At 40.5% G+C, this 14,275-nt stretch overlaps 1 protein-coding gene across 1 annotated transcript in view; it reads left to right on the top strand.

Moving 5' to 3' along the window:
- RNF217 (ring finger protein 217) overlaps nt 1-14,275 on the top strand; it is a 43,491-nt gene that overhangs the window by 14,012 nt on the left and 15,204 nt on the right. Inside the window, exons 2-3 of the mRNA XM_083731403.1 lie at nt 1,341-1,574; nt 8,084-8,248. Coding sequence (XP_083587529.1) covers nt 1,341-1,574; nt 8,084-8,248 — 399 coding nt within the window. The remainder of the gene's footprint in view (nt 1-1,340; nt 1,575-8,083; nt 8,249-14,275) is intronic.

Genomic DNA, 14,275 nt, shown 5'->3' on the forward strand with positions numbered 1-14,275 from the left:
AGAAAAACTGGTAGAGCTCCTCTGACCACGAGGGTCAAGGTACTGTCGTTGCTTAATAGTCACTTTAATTTCTACCATATGATTTCATGCTAGCTAGGGGAAAAACCTGCGGTGTAAATAGTATTTACACTTAATTTATGGTTGTGCCCATCTACTACACATTAATGTTAAATCATCCTAAGCTATTATGCTATTTGCCCGTGTTGCTCTTCCCCACTGTCATCTGCTTTCATTCCTTAACATGTTAGTCTTCCAACATCTCCATACAGACTCCCCATATATAACCAGAGTTCCATGTTACAGATGTTATTCTTTTGTGTTGGAATATTTTGGCTAAATCTTGTCAATTTATTAGCTAGACATCTGGCAATATGCAATTGCAGTCTAGCTGAAAAAGGACCTACACTGACTGTCTATTTCAAAGATAATATCTGGTGTTATAATAGAAAATAAGCTACTTTTAAATTTCATGAAGTTCTGAGACCATGACAGTCTTAGGTGCTAACAGAGTGCCGTGCGGTTTGGTGTATTGGTACACTACTAAATTTAGAAACACTTCAGGGGCATTATGTGACTGCTGCCTTAAATAAGCTGTTTCGTGATTTTCATGTTGGTCTTGTTCTCCATGTTTGAGAGAGGTTGGGTGCTAGTTCCCACTGGCACTGAGTGCCATATTCAAGGATTCGTGTTCAAAATCACTGGCTTTGAGTATAAAAAAAAAACAGGAGCAAACTATTTCAGGATTGAAGTTAGTCATTTATTTGGGCAGGATAGCAACTCCTAGGCAACTAGCTTACTAAGCCCAACACTCAAGGTGTACAGTGATACACAGGGGAGTGTTTTGTGCATTAGTTATAGTTATGATTAAGAATTAATTAATTTTTAGGGAGCTAAAAAGTTCATTCTGAGATCATTTAAGATAAAGCGCTTGAACTACAGAGAGGCTTCCTTCTCTTGGATCTTAATCAGATGATAACCTAAAAGGTGTTTTTGAAGATGTGCTGTTATAGGTTGAAAATGCCGGTAACCATTGATGAGAGAACATTTGCTCTGAACCAGTATTAACTTTAAATCCCTTGAAAACAGATGAATTATAAGAACATCCGTTTCTTTCTTCAAAATAAAAATAGTTTGTTATTTGGGTTTTCGTATTACCTGTAAAAGTTAAAAATGAAGTAATTTCACAACTGCATTGTGTGCATCTAAGTGTAAAGCCATGCTATATTCATGTTTGTTATATATTTACAAGTTAAGTACTGGAACCTGGTGTGGAATTGGGTGTCCAGTTACTCTTTGTGTGTCCACACCTGTTTGATCACAGCTCTTGTGTTTATTTGCAGGTGCAGGTGGGGCAAGCAGACATCCAATGTCCCATAACAGAGTGTAGCGAACACCTGGATGAAACAACTGTCCTCTACAACTTGCCACATGATGACATCATCAAATATAAGTACTTCCTGGAACTTGGCCGTCTTGGCTCGAGCACCAAGCCATGCCCTCAATGCAAGCACTTTACAACCTTCAGGAGGAGAGGCCACATTCCAACCCCTACCAAAATGGAGAACAAGTACAAAGTGAGCATGCTCACCAAAGCTATGGATTAGATGGCACAGCTGTGAGCTGCAAAAGTAGGCCAGGATATGGTGGGCATTAAATGGGCTTTCTTCTCTTACTGGAACCTAATGTAAGATGTGCTTTTAGAATACAAATCTATAGTTCCATACCCCTTACTAGCTAATTAATGTCAGCTTTCCAGAGTAGCTGGCCAGTTAACCTATTAGTTCCTTTCTTTATTGTACTGCATTGTTGTTTATTTTGAATTAACCATGCTGCCTGAAATATTTCATGAAGTCTGGCAGTTCCTACATTCCACCAAGCATTAGGTGAATACCACCATACTTTTCAGTAAGTATTAAGTTACATGTATCCATGGTTGAACTTTCTGTAGGTTTTAGCTATGCCGTTTGATAACTGCAGTGGAAGCTAACTTAGAAATTCTTAAGGCCAAGCACTTGTTGATTGACTCTTAATTATGGGCCACCTTCTCTCATGTGCCCTGGTTCTCAGTAATTAAATAGGAGTACTGAAATAAGCCTGTGTTGACGGACCCTGTCTGTGTAAATACAGTCTTCCAGACTTGTAAAACTATTTTGTAGACAGACCAAAAGTCTCTTGTATTTGTTGAGATCCAATGTCATGCCATCTACTTCTTGTTGTAGTTCCCTAGGCCCCCATTTTTTTCCAGAGGGTTCCTTACGCCTTCAGAGAAAATTTGGGGGGCACAGTAAGGATAAGCCCCATTAGTGTAAGTGCAAGTCTACTGTGCAGGTTCCACAATGAAATATGACCTGTTATTACTGTTTACATAGCTAGTCTGTATTCCCATCTTTCTCCCGTTAATATGTAGACATTGGGGTAGAACAGGGATTCTCAAAGGTGGAATCTACAAACATATAAAAACTGTGAAAATGCTTTTTTAAAAAAAAGTTTTGAAAAATACATCGAATTTGGCATAGCTCACTGTCGCCATATAGTGTCATATATTTATATTGCACTTTACAACACATTTAAAACTTTTTATTTGCAGCTTCAGATAGGTAGCCGTGTTGGTCTGACGCAGTCGAAACAAATAAAAAAATAAAATGAAAGCTAATACCCAGAACAAATTTACTTGGTCTCTAAGGTGCTACTGGACAATTTTTTTATTATTTGCAGCTGTAAAACTGAGTTCAGATTATGGCCCATAGACCATCAGTGGTTGGTGAGCTTCATTTAGGTGGTTTGTGGCATGTCTGTCAATTTGTGTTTGAAGATGGGAGATGGCATATCCATCACATTAAATATTCATATTGATTTTTGATTGTATTTTTATTGCTATGAATTCCAATTGCAATATAATAAAATATAATATATAAGAAATGAAAGAAGCAATTAAAATGCAATTAAAAACCATACTGCATCTACCAAAGTGTATTACAATGGCTACAACAGGTAGAAAAACTAGTGAGTCTCTTGGGCTTATTGGGTTAAATACCTGTGACAGGGTGAGCTCCCGTTCCCTAGCAGTTTGAAAGCATGCCAGTGCAAGTAGATAAATAGGTACTGCTGTGGCAGAAAGGTAAATGGTGTTTCCGTGGTGCCCTGGCACTTCTCACAGTGTTCCGTCTTGCCAGAAGTAGTTTGGTCATGTTGGCCACATGACCCGGAAAGTTGTCTGTGGACAAACACTGGCTCCCTCGGCCTGAAAGCAAGATGAGCGCCACAACCCCATAGTCGCTTTTGACTGGACTTAACCGTCCAGGGGTCCTTTACCTTTCTTTTTGTTGTTGTTGTTGTTGTTGTTGTTGTTGTTGTATGGTGCCCATAAAAAACACTTGGTGTTCATTATTCATTAATGGAAGGTAAGTTGTTCTCCTTATCATTTGCAAATAGGGAACTGAGGCTGCAGTAAGTGACCCAACCAATTCATGGCTGAGCAGATTTGAGTGCTGCATTTCCATATTGATTTGGTGAATGACAGTGATTCTATTCTAACTCCTTTTGAATTTTCGCTCCTGGTCCCTTTTCCAAATTACATTCTGCTGCTTTACTTGTTCATTTAAGTTATGTCAGTGTAAGGAGCAGCATAATGCGAGATTGGGGACTGGTGTAATAAGATTAAAGTGCATTATATAACTGGATAGCTTAAAGGTAAATGCATTCCAGTGTTTATTGCTGCCATCTTCCATGGGTTGAATCCAGATTTGATCATGATTAGAGCAGAGCCATTGATACCAATGTGACTTAGTACTGTTTAACATGTGTCCCATTGATTTTAACTCCAGTTGATTTCAATGGAAAACATAACTAAGCCTGGATCCAGCCCTTTCTTTACTTTTGAATGGTTTAAACCAGAAACAATGTGCGAGTCCTTCTTTCCATTTATTTATTTGACTTACACTCCACCCTTTCAGGCACAGACTGGAGATGGCATACATAATCTTAAAAGTTAGAATCTGCATTCTGTACACACCTGCACATAGAATAAATACCTAGAATGCTTGGAGTGTACTTAGCCTTGCCAGATCTTGCATAGCAGCAATGTGCCTGTGTGTCTGGAGCAGACATCCCCAACCTGCGGCCCTCCAGATGTTTTGGCCTACAATTCCCATGAGCCCTACTTAACAGGACCAGTGGTCAAGGATGATGGGAATTGTAGTCCAAAACATCTGGAGGGCCGAAGGTTGGGGATGCCTGGTCTGGATCTTTCAGGTGTGACTGGTAGGAAACATTGCCGCCCAACCTTGCAGGTTGTGTTTGGGTCTTGGGTTCATATCTCTTTGTGGATATTAATGAAGTCAATTGCTGTGTTAGAACTATTTATAGCTTTGAAAATGATAGGCCTATCATTTACAAATATTTGATTGGGTGATTGCCAGGGACTGGACTTCTAGTGAGAGACAGTACAGCTGTGGAATTTTCTCCCCAGGGAGCTCTCTTGCTCTCTTTCCATTTCTCATGGGGGGTGTTGCATACATTTTTTGACTCCTGAAGGCATTTTATGACAATTTTGTGCCATTTCAAAAGACTGCTTTTAAGGCTGCTGTGTTTTATAATTGTTTTATGTTCTGTCTATCTTTGTGCTTTATTACTGTAATTTATTATCTGGAGACTGCTGTGCAAATTGAAAAGGGGGATCTGAATAAAGTAATTAAATATAAAGTAGCAGGTCTTCCCTCAAACCTGGAGAGTTAATTAAATTTAGGAACTTGGAAGTGTGCCAAAGGTTTGTGTGCTTTCTCCTCCCCCTCCCAGCTTACGGTTCTCTTCTCTATATCCTGACTTTCTCTAGCCACAGATTGTCATGACATACACATTTACAAGCTAGAGTTTGCCAATTTGGACATTATGACTAACTGTGTTTTAAGAAAACCAGGAAGTAGAGAACAGAACACTCAAACAAAAGTGGAAGAGAGAGCACATTGAGCCACATTATGTACCTGAGCCTTGAAACCATCTTTCAGAGGATTGTTTTATAAAGTCTGAACTATGCAACTGTCTTTAGGTAGGATATATGTTACGGTTTTCTTTTTCGTTATATATAAATATAATTGTAACATTAAATAATGTATGCACTATCTGTATCCTTTGGGAGACAGTGGAGGTGCTGTGTCAGAATCCAGATAATGCTTTTTCAAATTGCTCTCCGTCCACAATCAGAATTTCATGCTTTTTGTGACTCCCATGTCCTCTGGTGAGCTGTGATGAGGTGTGATGAGAGAGGTGTGATGAGAAAGTTAGAATAAATGTCTGCTGTAGTAAGATCACTGTTCATATTTATTTCTAAAATAAGATTCAGAAGTGGTAAATGTCCTGGCTTGCTTTTGATCCAGTTTTGCCTTGGAGAATTCCCTGTATTTACTATGGTGAGCATTTTTCTTAGTCATAACTCAAGTGAAACCCTCTTTGTCCCACAGTGCATGAGAGCTGCTGGTAGCAACTAGAAGACAAAAAGTCCCCAGACAGCAGGAGTGTAGGACATGTGCCCATCATCCCTGGCCATTGGTCATGCTGGAGGGCTGCATGTACCCTTTACCTGCCATATATAAAACCAGCAGAACAACAGTGGGAGTCTAAACAACAATCGCCTTCCATATTTCATTATACTGCACAAACTAAAAATGGACTTGTATTGCAGTAATTTCTTGTGTAGGCAGATTTGGGGGGGGGGGGTATTCCATTTCTGCCTAGCCCAGAAGTTTGTTTCATTTTCATTTTTCATTTGTATTCTTTCTTTGTACATTTCTGCCTTTTTGCAACCTATAGCACAAAGGCAGGTGACAGATGAAGTGAAGGCTTGGTGTGCTTGCATGCTTTTAGAAATAGAACACCAAGGATGCCTACTGAAGTATCCAGCAGACAGTCTCTGTTATGAACTCTGTGGGATTCTCTTTCGTCAGAGGAAAAGTCAATATAGAAGGGCAGGGAGAACTTTCTCATTGTACTTGGTAGATGCTGAACAATGGAAGCTCGGATTCCTTCTTTTCTTGAAGCCTGCCACTGAATTATTGTAGGAAGTATGAGAAATGAAAAAATTATCTGCTTCTCATTAGCTACAGAGGCTCAAATAAATAATATTAGTGGGAAGGAGATGTATGGAATCAGATATATTCAGTACTTTTATAATACTTATTAGAGGTTGGCAAATCATCTCTAGTCATCCAAATAATCTTATTTATTTATTTATTTATTCATTCTGTTTTGGAAATGTATAAACTATTTGCTTTTTTTAAAAAAAGTTCTCCTAGTGGCATCCAGTTATATTTAAAAATAGACTAAATGCACAAATTGGTTAAAAACAAATATGCATAAATATAATTTGAAAACATACATAAATGTCAGTAACATATTTGCAACAAACGTAACCAACTCATGTGTCTTGATAAGTCCACTCAAACAGAAAGAGTGTCTAAAACAGTGTTGTGAAGGCGCCTCACCTGGTGTCAATAGGCAAGGCGTTCCAGAGCCCAGGGGCTGCCACGCTAAAGGAGCGATTCCTTGCAAATGTTCAACAAACATCGTGTAGCACTTATAAGAATGCAAGCTCTACAGACTGTGGTGGTTGAATAGGCACATACAGGATGAGGTAGTTCCATAAGCAAACTGATCCTAAGTCATTAAGGACTTTATATACCAATAGTAACAGCTTGTGCTTTGCCCGGTAATGAATCAGCAGCCAGTGCACATTTTTTAGCACAGATGTAATATGCCGACAGACTTCTGCTCCTATTAGCAATCACGTTGTAGCATTCTGCACTACCTGGAGTTTCAGGACCAAGTGCAAGGGAAGCCCCAGATAAGAGTGTGTTGAAGTAATTCAGTCTTCAGGTTACAAATGCTTGGGAGTTCTGGGCTCATGCTATTCCAATCCAGGAACAGTCACAGCTGTTGTAGCAGCCAAAGCTGGTGAAAGGTGATCCTAGCTACCAAAAGCCACTTGGACCTTCAGTGACAAAGCTGGATCCAGGAGCACCCCAGTTGTCATAGCGGCTCTTGGAGAGGGAGCACAGCCACATCTACAGTAGCAATCATTCAGTTTCCCAGACATGAGAACCACTCACCCACAGAGCCTCTGTTTTGACAAGATTCAAGCTCAGTTCGTTTCCCCTCATTTATCCCAATACTGCATCCAGGCTCTAGTCCAGGAGCAGTACAGCTTCTCCCAGTTCAGATATTATGGAGAAATAGAGCTAAATCTCAATAGTGTCCCTTTCCCCATTTTACAGCTTTTAATGTGCAATACAGTACCATATAGCACAGCATGGGAAGGCCTCATTCAGGTGGGAAAAAATGTTCCTCCTGTCCTTCCGCTGCTCCTAAAACTCTTCTCTCCATCCATGAAGCCTCAACAGAACTACAAGGCTCCTGTTTCAGGATGGAGCCTTGAAAAGGATATTTTTCCTCTCATGAGGTGAGGAGAATCTGCAATGTCTTGTTATTGCCCTTAATCTTAAATTCAGAGCTTCATGATAATGCCCAGTGTAAGGAATGTTGAAAATGCTGCCTTCCCAATAAGCAGCTGGGGATTTTAGCTTATTTATTTTTTTAATGTGGCACTGTTATTTAAACACAGCTTCCATCTTACATTTGTATTAGGCCAGATTTCCTGAGCTAGGTGCCTTAAAGTTGCCTTACTGTTGTTTAGAGACATTTCAAAGAAAGTAAAAGGGATATAGCAGGATTATTGGGGGGGGGGGCGCTAAATCATCCATATTGGAAAATTAACATGCAGTGCCCACACCCTGGTTTCCAAACCTTTTCTGCAGACTGGCCTGCCAATAAGTTCAGTAACCAGCAAACAGTTTGCTAACAGTTGAGGCCTCTTACGCTTCATTTCTCTATGAATGCACTGCTGGTTTGGCTAAGAAGCTGCAAAATTATCAAAGCCATTAGTGTGGCATTCTTCGCCATCCCCCATAACATAGTCAACTAACATAGGTTATTTTGGGGAAATGCTTGTGCAATCTGAATTGTGGCTTCCTTAATCACATTTATCGGGCAATCTTCAAAACTGTTTTGTTGCTTTGTGCTCTTATTTCTACAGATACAGTGCCCAACCTGCCAATTGGTGTGGTGTTTTAAGTGCCACTCTCCATGGCATGAAGGTGTCAACTGCAAAGAGTATAAAAAGGGAGACAAGCTGTTACGTCACTGGGCCAATGAAATTGAACATGGGCAAAGAAATGCTCAGAAGTGTCCAAAGTGCAAGGTAAGAGAGCACATACTAAGTTACATTTTTGTTTGATGCACAAATATTCTGTGAAGTTTTCCAAACTGAGATGCCTTAGTGAAATTCATGCTCGTCAAGTTAAGTGTCATCAGTTCTGTTAGATTCAGAATAACTTGATCCCTGTCATCTGCTGACATTGCTGCTCTTTTACAAAAGTGCTTATCTGTCACCCTATTTATGTTTGTGGTAGCTGAACTGCTGAGTTTCGGAGCGCTTAACATTGCTGGTCTGCAGAAAAAGAAAGAAAGAACTCAAGCCTTTCAATACAAGTTAAAGAATGTGTTTGATATTTATGGAATGGCACTTTCACAAGAAGCAAGATTCCAGGGAATCCTGTTGCACCATTCTGCACAAGGAACTAATAGTGCAGAATTGGAGAAAAGGAACAAGTGAACATGATGCTGATGCAGTTTAACCTGGCAATGACTGACCTGGAAAGGGAACCTGGGGATGTGGGGGATAGCTCAATGAAAATGTCAACCTGGTATGAAGCTGTTATTGGGATTGTTAGGAAAGGTATTAAAAATAAAACTGCCAATATAATAATACATTTGTAGTACAGTTCTGGTCATGGCACCAAAAAAGAAGGAAAGAAAGAAAGAAAGAAAGAAAGAAAGAAAGAAAGAAAGAAAGAATATTTTTCAGCTGCAAAAGGTGCAGGAAAAGACAACCAAAGTGATCAAGGAACAGCTCTTCTTTGAGAAAAGATTACATTGTGAGGCTTTTTAATGAGTCAAGGGGTAGGCATGTAAGTAAGGGGAGACATGATAGAGGTATGTCACATTATGCAGTGTGGAGAAAGGGTGAAATCTCTCTCTTCTATATAACACTGAAAGCTGGAGTGTTGTGAGTAGACTCTTAAATCCCATTTCTAACATACCCGTATTTTTCGCCCCATAGGGCACACCTAGTTTTTTGGGGGGGGGGAATAAAGAAAAAAAATTATTCCCCCCCCCCCGACGCGGGGCCGCTGCGCTCCCCGGGTTTCGGGCTGCAGGCTGCTGTCCGCAAGCCTTGGGAGCCCGGCGGAAACTCCCGCGGGCTCCCAAGGCTTGCGGATAGCTTCCTGAAGCCTGGAGAGCGAAAGAGGTCGGTGCGCACCGACCCCTCTCGCTCTCCAGGCTTCAGCGAAAGCCTGCATTCGCCCCATAGGATGCACACACATTTCCCCTTCATTTTTGGAGGGGGAAAAGTGCATCATATAGGGCGAAAAATACGGTAAAACCTGGTCTAATATATAATGCCAATATATATATACCTTAAAAATATGAAATCAATAAAGTTTGTATCTTTCTTTCATAGTAGCCTGTTCGATATAGTGCAGGTGTGAGATTGACCTACAATTGAGACAACACTTTGAAAACATAACATAATAACATAATAATATTTATTATAGGAATTAATATGTGTACAAATTAGATTAATTTAAACATCACAATATAATGTGAGGTTACAAGTATGAATGTTATTTCTGCCATAAAGTTGATATTGATGATATTGTTACTAAGGAATGCAGGATTCACTTTTGTCAAAATAAATCCCTTCTTAAATCCAGGGTCTAGTTATCTCTGACATTTAAAAGTGTTGTTTTTTGGATTGAAGTCTTCACACAGATCCAGCCCTCACTCTTCTACTTATTGACTTGATTGATTTTCAGCTGCAATAAGGATTTATTTATGGGCTAGGAACACCACTGTGGCTTTAGGTTGCCAGTTGCTTGCTGAAGTCCTTCACATTCCTTAAGCACAAAACTTCTCAAACAGTCTATCACCAGCTGCTGTCTTCTGTTACTTCCCCTTCAAGAGTTTCTTCAGGCTATGAATCTTCCTCTCAGGCGTAGCCTTTTCCCCTTCGACATTTATTCTTCTCTGCCTGCTCTCCCTGCATTCTTTAGTTTGCGCTTCCTTTCTCAGGCTCTTTTCTGCCTGATTTGAGCTCCAATTGAGCCTCTTGATAGTTCTTTGCCTGGCGTTTTGGTCTTCTTCTGGTCACAGATACTCCCTTCTATTATGTTTTTAGAGTGACCCTCAGATTACCATTCTAATGCTCCTGATCAGTATAGATACCAATTACTTCTAGTTCTAGGGGACGCAGGTGGCGCTGTGGGTTAAAGCCTCAGCACCTAGGACTTGCCGATCGAAAGGTCGGCGGTTCGAATCCCTGCGGTGGGGTGCGCTCCCGCTGCTCGGTCCCAGCGCCTGCCAACCTAGCAGTTCGAAAGTACCTCCGGGTGCAAGTAGATAAATAGGGACCGCTTACCAGCGGGAAGGTAAACGGCGTTTCCGTGTGCGGCTCTGGCTCGCCAGAGCAGCGATGTCACGCTGGCCACGTGACCCGGAAGTGTCTCCGGACAGCGCTGGCCCCCGGCCTCTTGAGTGAGATGGGCGCACAACCCCAGAGTCTGTCAAGACTGGCCCGTACGGGCAGGGGTACCTTTACCTTTACCTTACTTCTAGTTCTGCTAACTGCCAAATATGCATCTACCCTTAGCAAATATAACCAAGGCTTTTGTTAGCTGCCAGGCCTCCATTTGCAGAGGTTTAAGCCAGGCCTGATCAGATACAGCTTTACCTCATGTTTCATTTCAGGCTGAAGTATTTAATCATAGTACAACTCTTAACTCTAAACATCTATCATTTTACCTTAAGCAATAATAAATAGTTAATAGTGTTTTGTTTTCTTTTTTCAAAATGGCTCATCCAATGAAGGTGAATGATAGGATACACAAAAGGAAGTACTTCTTCAAGCAGCAGCTTGAATTCACTACCACAGGATGTAGTGATGTCCAACCCTTCAGGCCACTTTAAAAGAGGGCAAGACAATAAAAAGGCCATTAGTGGCTACTACTCATAATGGTTATATTGCCTCAGGTATTGGAGGCAATATGTCTCTGTGTTCCAGTTGCTGGGGAGCACAGCCTGGAGTACACTTAGACCTGTGTCCTGTTGGTGGTTTTTCCATAGGCATCTAGCTGGCCAGTGTGGGAACCAAATATTGAACTAGCTAGGCCTTTAGTCTGATCCAGCAGGGCTGCCCTTGTGTTACTATGGGCTTCAGCTGATGCTGAATGGTTGTGACCGCAGCCTTCATCCCAAGCTTCTTGTTGGGGAAGGGTCAGGGATCACTGCCAGTTTGATTCCCACACATCTCTTCAGCTTTAAAGTTTGGAGAAAAGCTTAATATGCCTGCCAGAGGGGAATGCTACACTTTTGATAGCGTGCATGGTGTGCAAGATGGATAAAGCCTTTCGCTTAGTCATTACTCTAAACCAGATCTCATTTACCTTTGACACATTTCAGATAAGAATTTATTTGACAGATTGACATACAGGATGTAACTGGTTTTGGGTTGGTTTTTGTTTGTTTCTCTTGGTGCGCATGTTTTTAAGTAATACAGATTTCTTTTACCTCCTTGCCCTTACTTGGCTGAACTTTTCTATATATAGGAGAAAGCAAAAAGACCAAATTGGCTTGCCCCTTGAAGGTATGGGGCAGGATGAGATCTAGAAGTTGTCTTGTGTAAGCCCTCTTGAAATGAATGGAAACTGCACAAGGGTGCTTGGATGGATTATGCCTGTAGTAGATAGAAAGGCTTTTGGTCCCTTGCAGTTCTGATTCTGTGGTAGATGAAGCTATATGAACAATGCGGAATACGCATAGAAAGGAATGACAGCTGCTGTGGACAAATGCCAACTTTTGTTTTATGTTAATGCTACAGCTTTAACTCTTCCTTTGTACTATGTGATTCCTATTAGACAGGTTGCATAGCTCAGCAGTGGCATTATGGCAAATGATGTGACATAACAGCTGAAACAGTATTATTGTATTTTTCTAAAAGGATAGCCTGCAAAGATCTTGAAGTACCGTACCTTTTTCATATCGGTGTTCACAAATCTCTTTCATGTGCTGATGCCTGCGTGTTGTTTTTACAACTTTATTTTTTTCTGCCTCTTAGTAAATAGTAAACTTGTGACACCTTACACAGAAAAGAATAATGGTTTACAGTGAGACATTTTCCAGTTCATTTCTCGTGTTTAAAATCTTGTGGCAAATATCTGATTAAGAGAGCTTGATAGCAAGCCTGAGAAAAATCTGCACTGAGGACTTTCAAAGTGCTAGTCAATAATGGTCAATGGAATTTTTGTTTGATCACAGCTTTATCTACATTGCTGTCAAATTCTCTTTGGATGAGATCTAAGATCATGCCAGCAGCTGAAGTAGGAATTCTCCCTCCATCTCCTCTGCTCTGCAGCTCCCTGTTTGCCCCAGTTTTCTCCAGAGGACCCTCCAACCCGAAAGAGCAGGTGCAGAGGCTGCATGGGAAAGAAAGCAGGATCATGCCCTATTTCCACAAGAGGAATTGTGTTGCATCTCATTAACTATGTTTCTAAACTAGTCAACTGAAACAATTGTACCGTGGTACCTCAGGTTAAGTACTTAATTCGTTCCGGAGGTCCGTTCTTAACCTGAAACTGTTCTTAACCTGAAGCACCACTTTAGCTAATGGAGCCTCCTGCTGCTGCCGCGCCGCTGGAGCCCGATTTCTGTTCTCATCCTGAAGCAAAGTTCTTAACCTGAAGCGCTATTTCTGGGTTAGCGGAGTCTGAAACCTGAAGCGTATGTAACCTTAGGTACCACTGTATTATTTTCATGCTGATAGATCAACCACTCCACATTTTTGTTTCTGGATACTTTACATAAAAAAATAAAATGAGTTAATTACTCATACCACCCCCTCCATAGCTTTGCATATGTGCTAGTAGTTTTATTGCTGCACTTCTAGTTTGTTTTGAGGAATTTGTGCAAATCCCTGAAGCTAAGAGGTTTATTAAATTAATGTTGTTAAAGTTAAGGTAGATAATTTTGATAAGGAGGTGGCTATGTGGATAGTATTTGGAGCAGCTAATTGAGAGAATAGAGTTACATGTCTGCTTAATCAAATAATAGCACTAAAATGGAGAGCACCTGATTGCTCTGCACTCTGAAGAAGCAAGAAAGGAGTCAAATGGCTTTTGATAGTCACTTTGAATGGAGTTCAGAATCCCTCTGGAGGAACGAGGAATATTTTATATAATAACACTGTAAATTGCATTAAATAATTGAGCTTTATGTGCAGTACATGAATTTATGTCAGACTTGTACACTAAGGGTTATAAAATGCTAGGGTAGTCAGGAATGGTGAATATTTCTACTAACTGGTTCTGCTTGTTTTCACAAAACTGCATTCTCACTGTTCAAAAAGGAAGTAGGGTATGTTTTGGAACACTTTGTTCTGATATGAAACTGACGTTTTGGATTTGCAGCATTGCTTTCATGTACATTCCTTGTGTTTACTGTGAGTATGCAAATCTTCAAGGCTATTGTGATTCCCAAAGATGAGAGATTACAAATCTCTCTTTGGGAACAGCTGTCCTAAATTACTATACCACTTCTATTTACTTAGCTAACTACTTGCCTAGTGCTTGTATAATACCAAGGGAACATATTTTTTTATTTGCAAGGCAACCTTGGTGCAGTTTTCCCCTCTCTCAGGGCCTGGCTTCATACTTCTGAACTGTAGGATATTAAATGGGAGGCAAAGGAAGTTCAGGATGATTTATGGTAGACGATTATCTAGTTCGTTAATACAAACTGTAAATCTTGTCCTCATTATATTAGCCTTGGCTGATTTGCTTTTTACTGTTCATTCTGCTCATACAGTTCTGTGAGTCTCAAGTGCAATTTTACCTTTTTATTACCAAGATGCTCTTCTACCATAACACACACCATGTAAAGCAGTGCAGGGGGCAAAACGAATTCCGTGTCTGTTTTTATGTGGTTTCTTCATTTGAGATCTGACAAATAAGTATCTGTACTACACCCTGCTGTTCAGTGGATTGCTCAACTCTGCTTCAAATTTTATACCAGATTCTGACAAAGCACTTTTGAGATCTTAAGATTTTGTGGCTATCCCAAGGGAAGGAAGGATCTGTTAACTTGAGCAGAAAGAGATGGTTGTTATGTTTCT

Source organism: Podarcis gaigeae (genome assembly GCF_964106915.1).
Source record: "Podarcis gaigeae genome assembly, chromosome: 3".
Lineage (NCBI taxonomy): Eukaryota > Metazoa > Chordata > Lepidosauria > Squamata > Lacertidae > Podarcis > Podarcis gaigeae.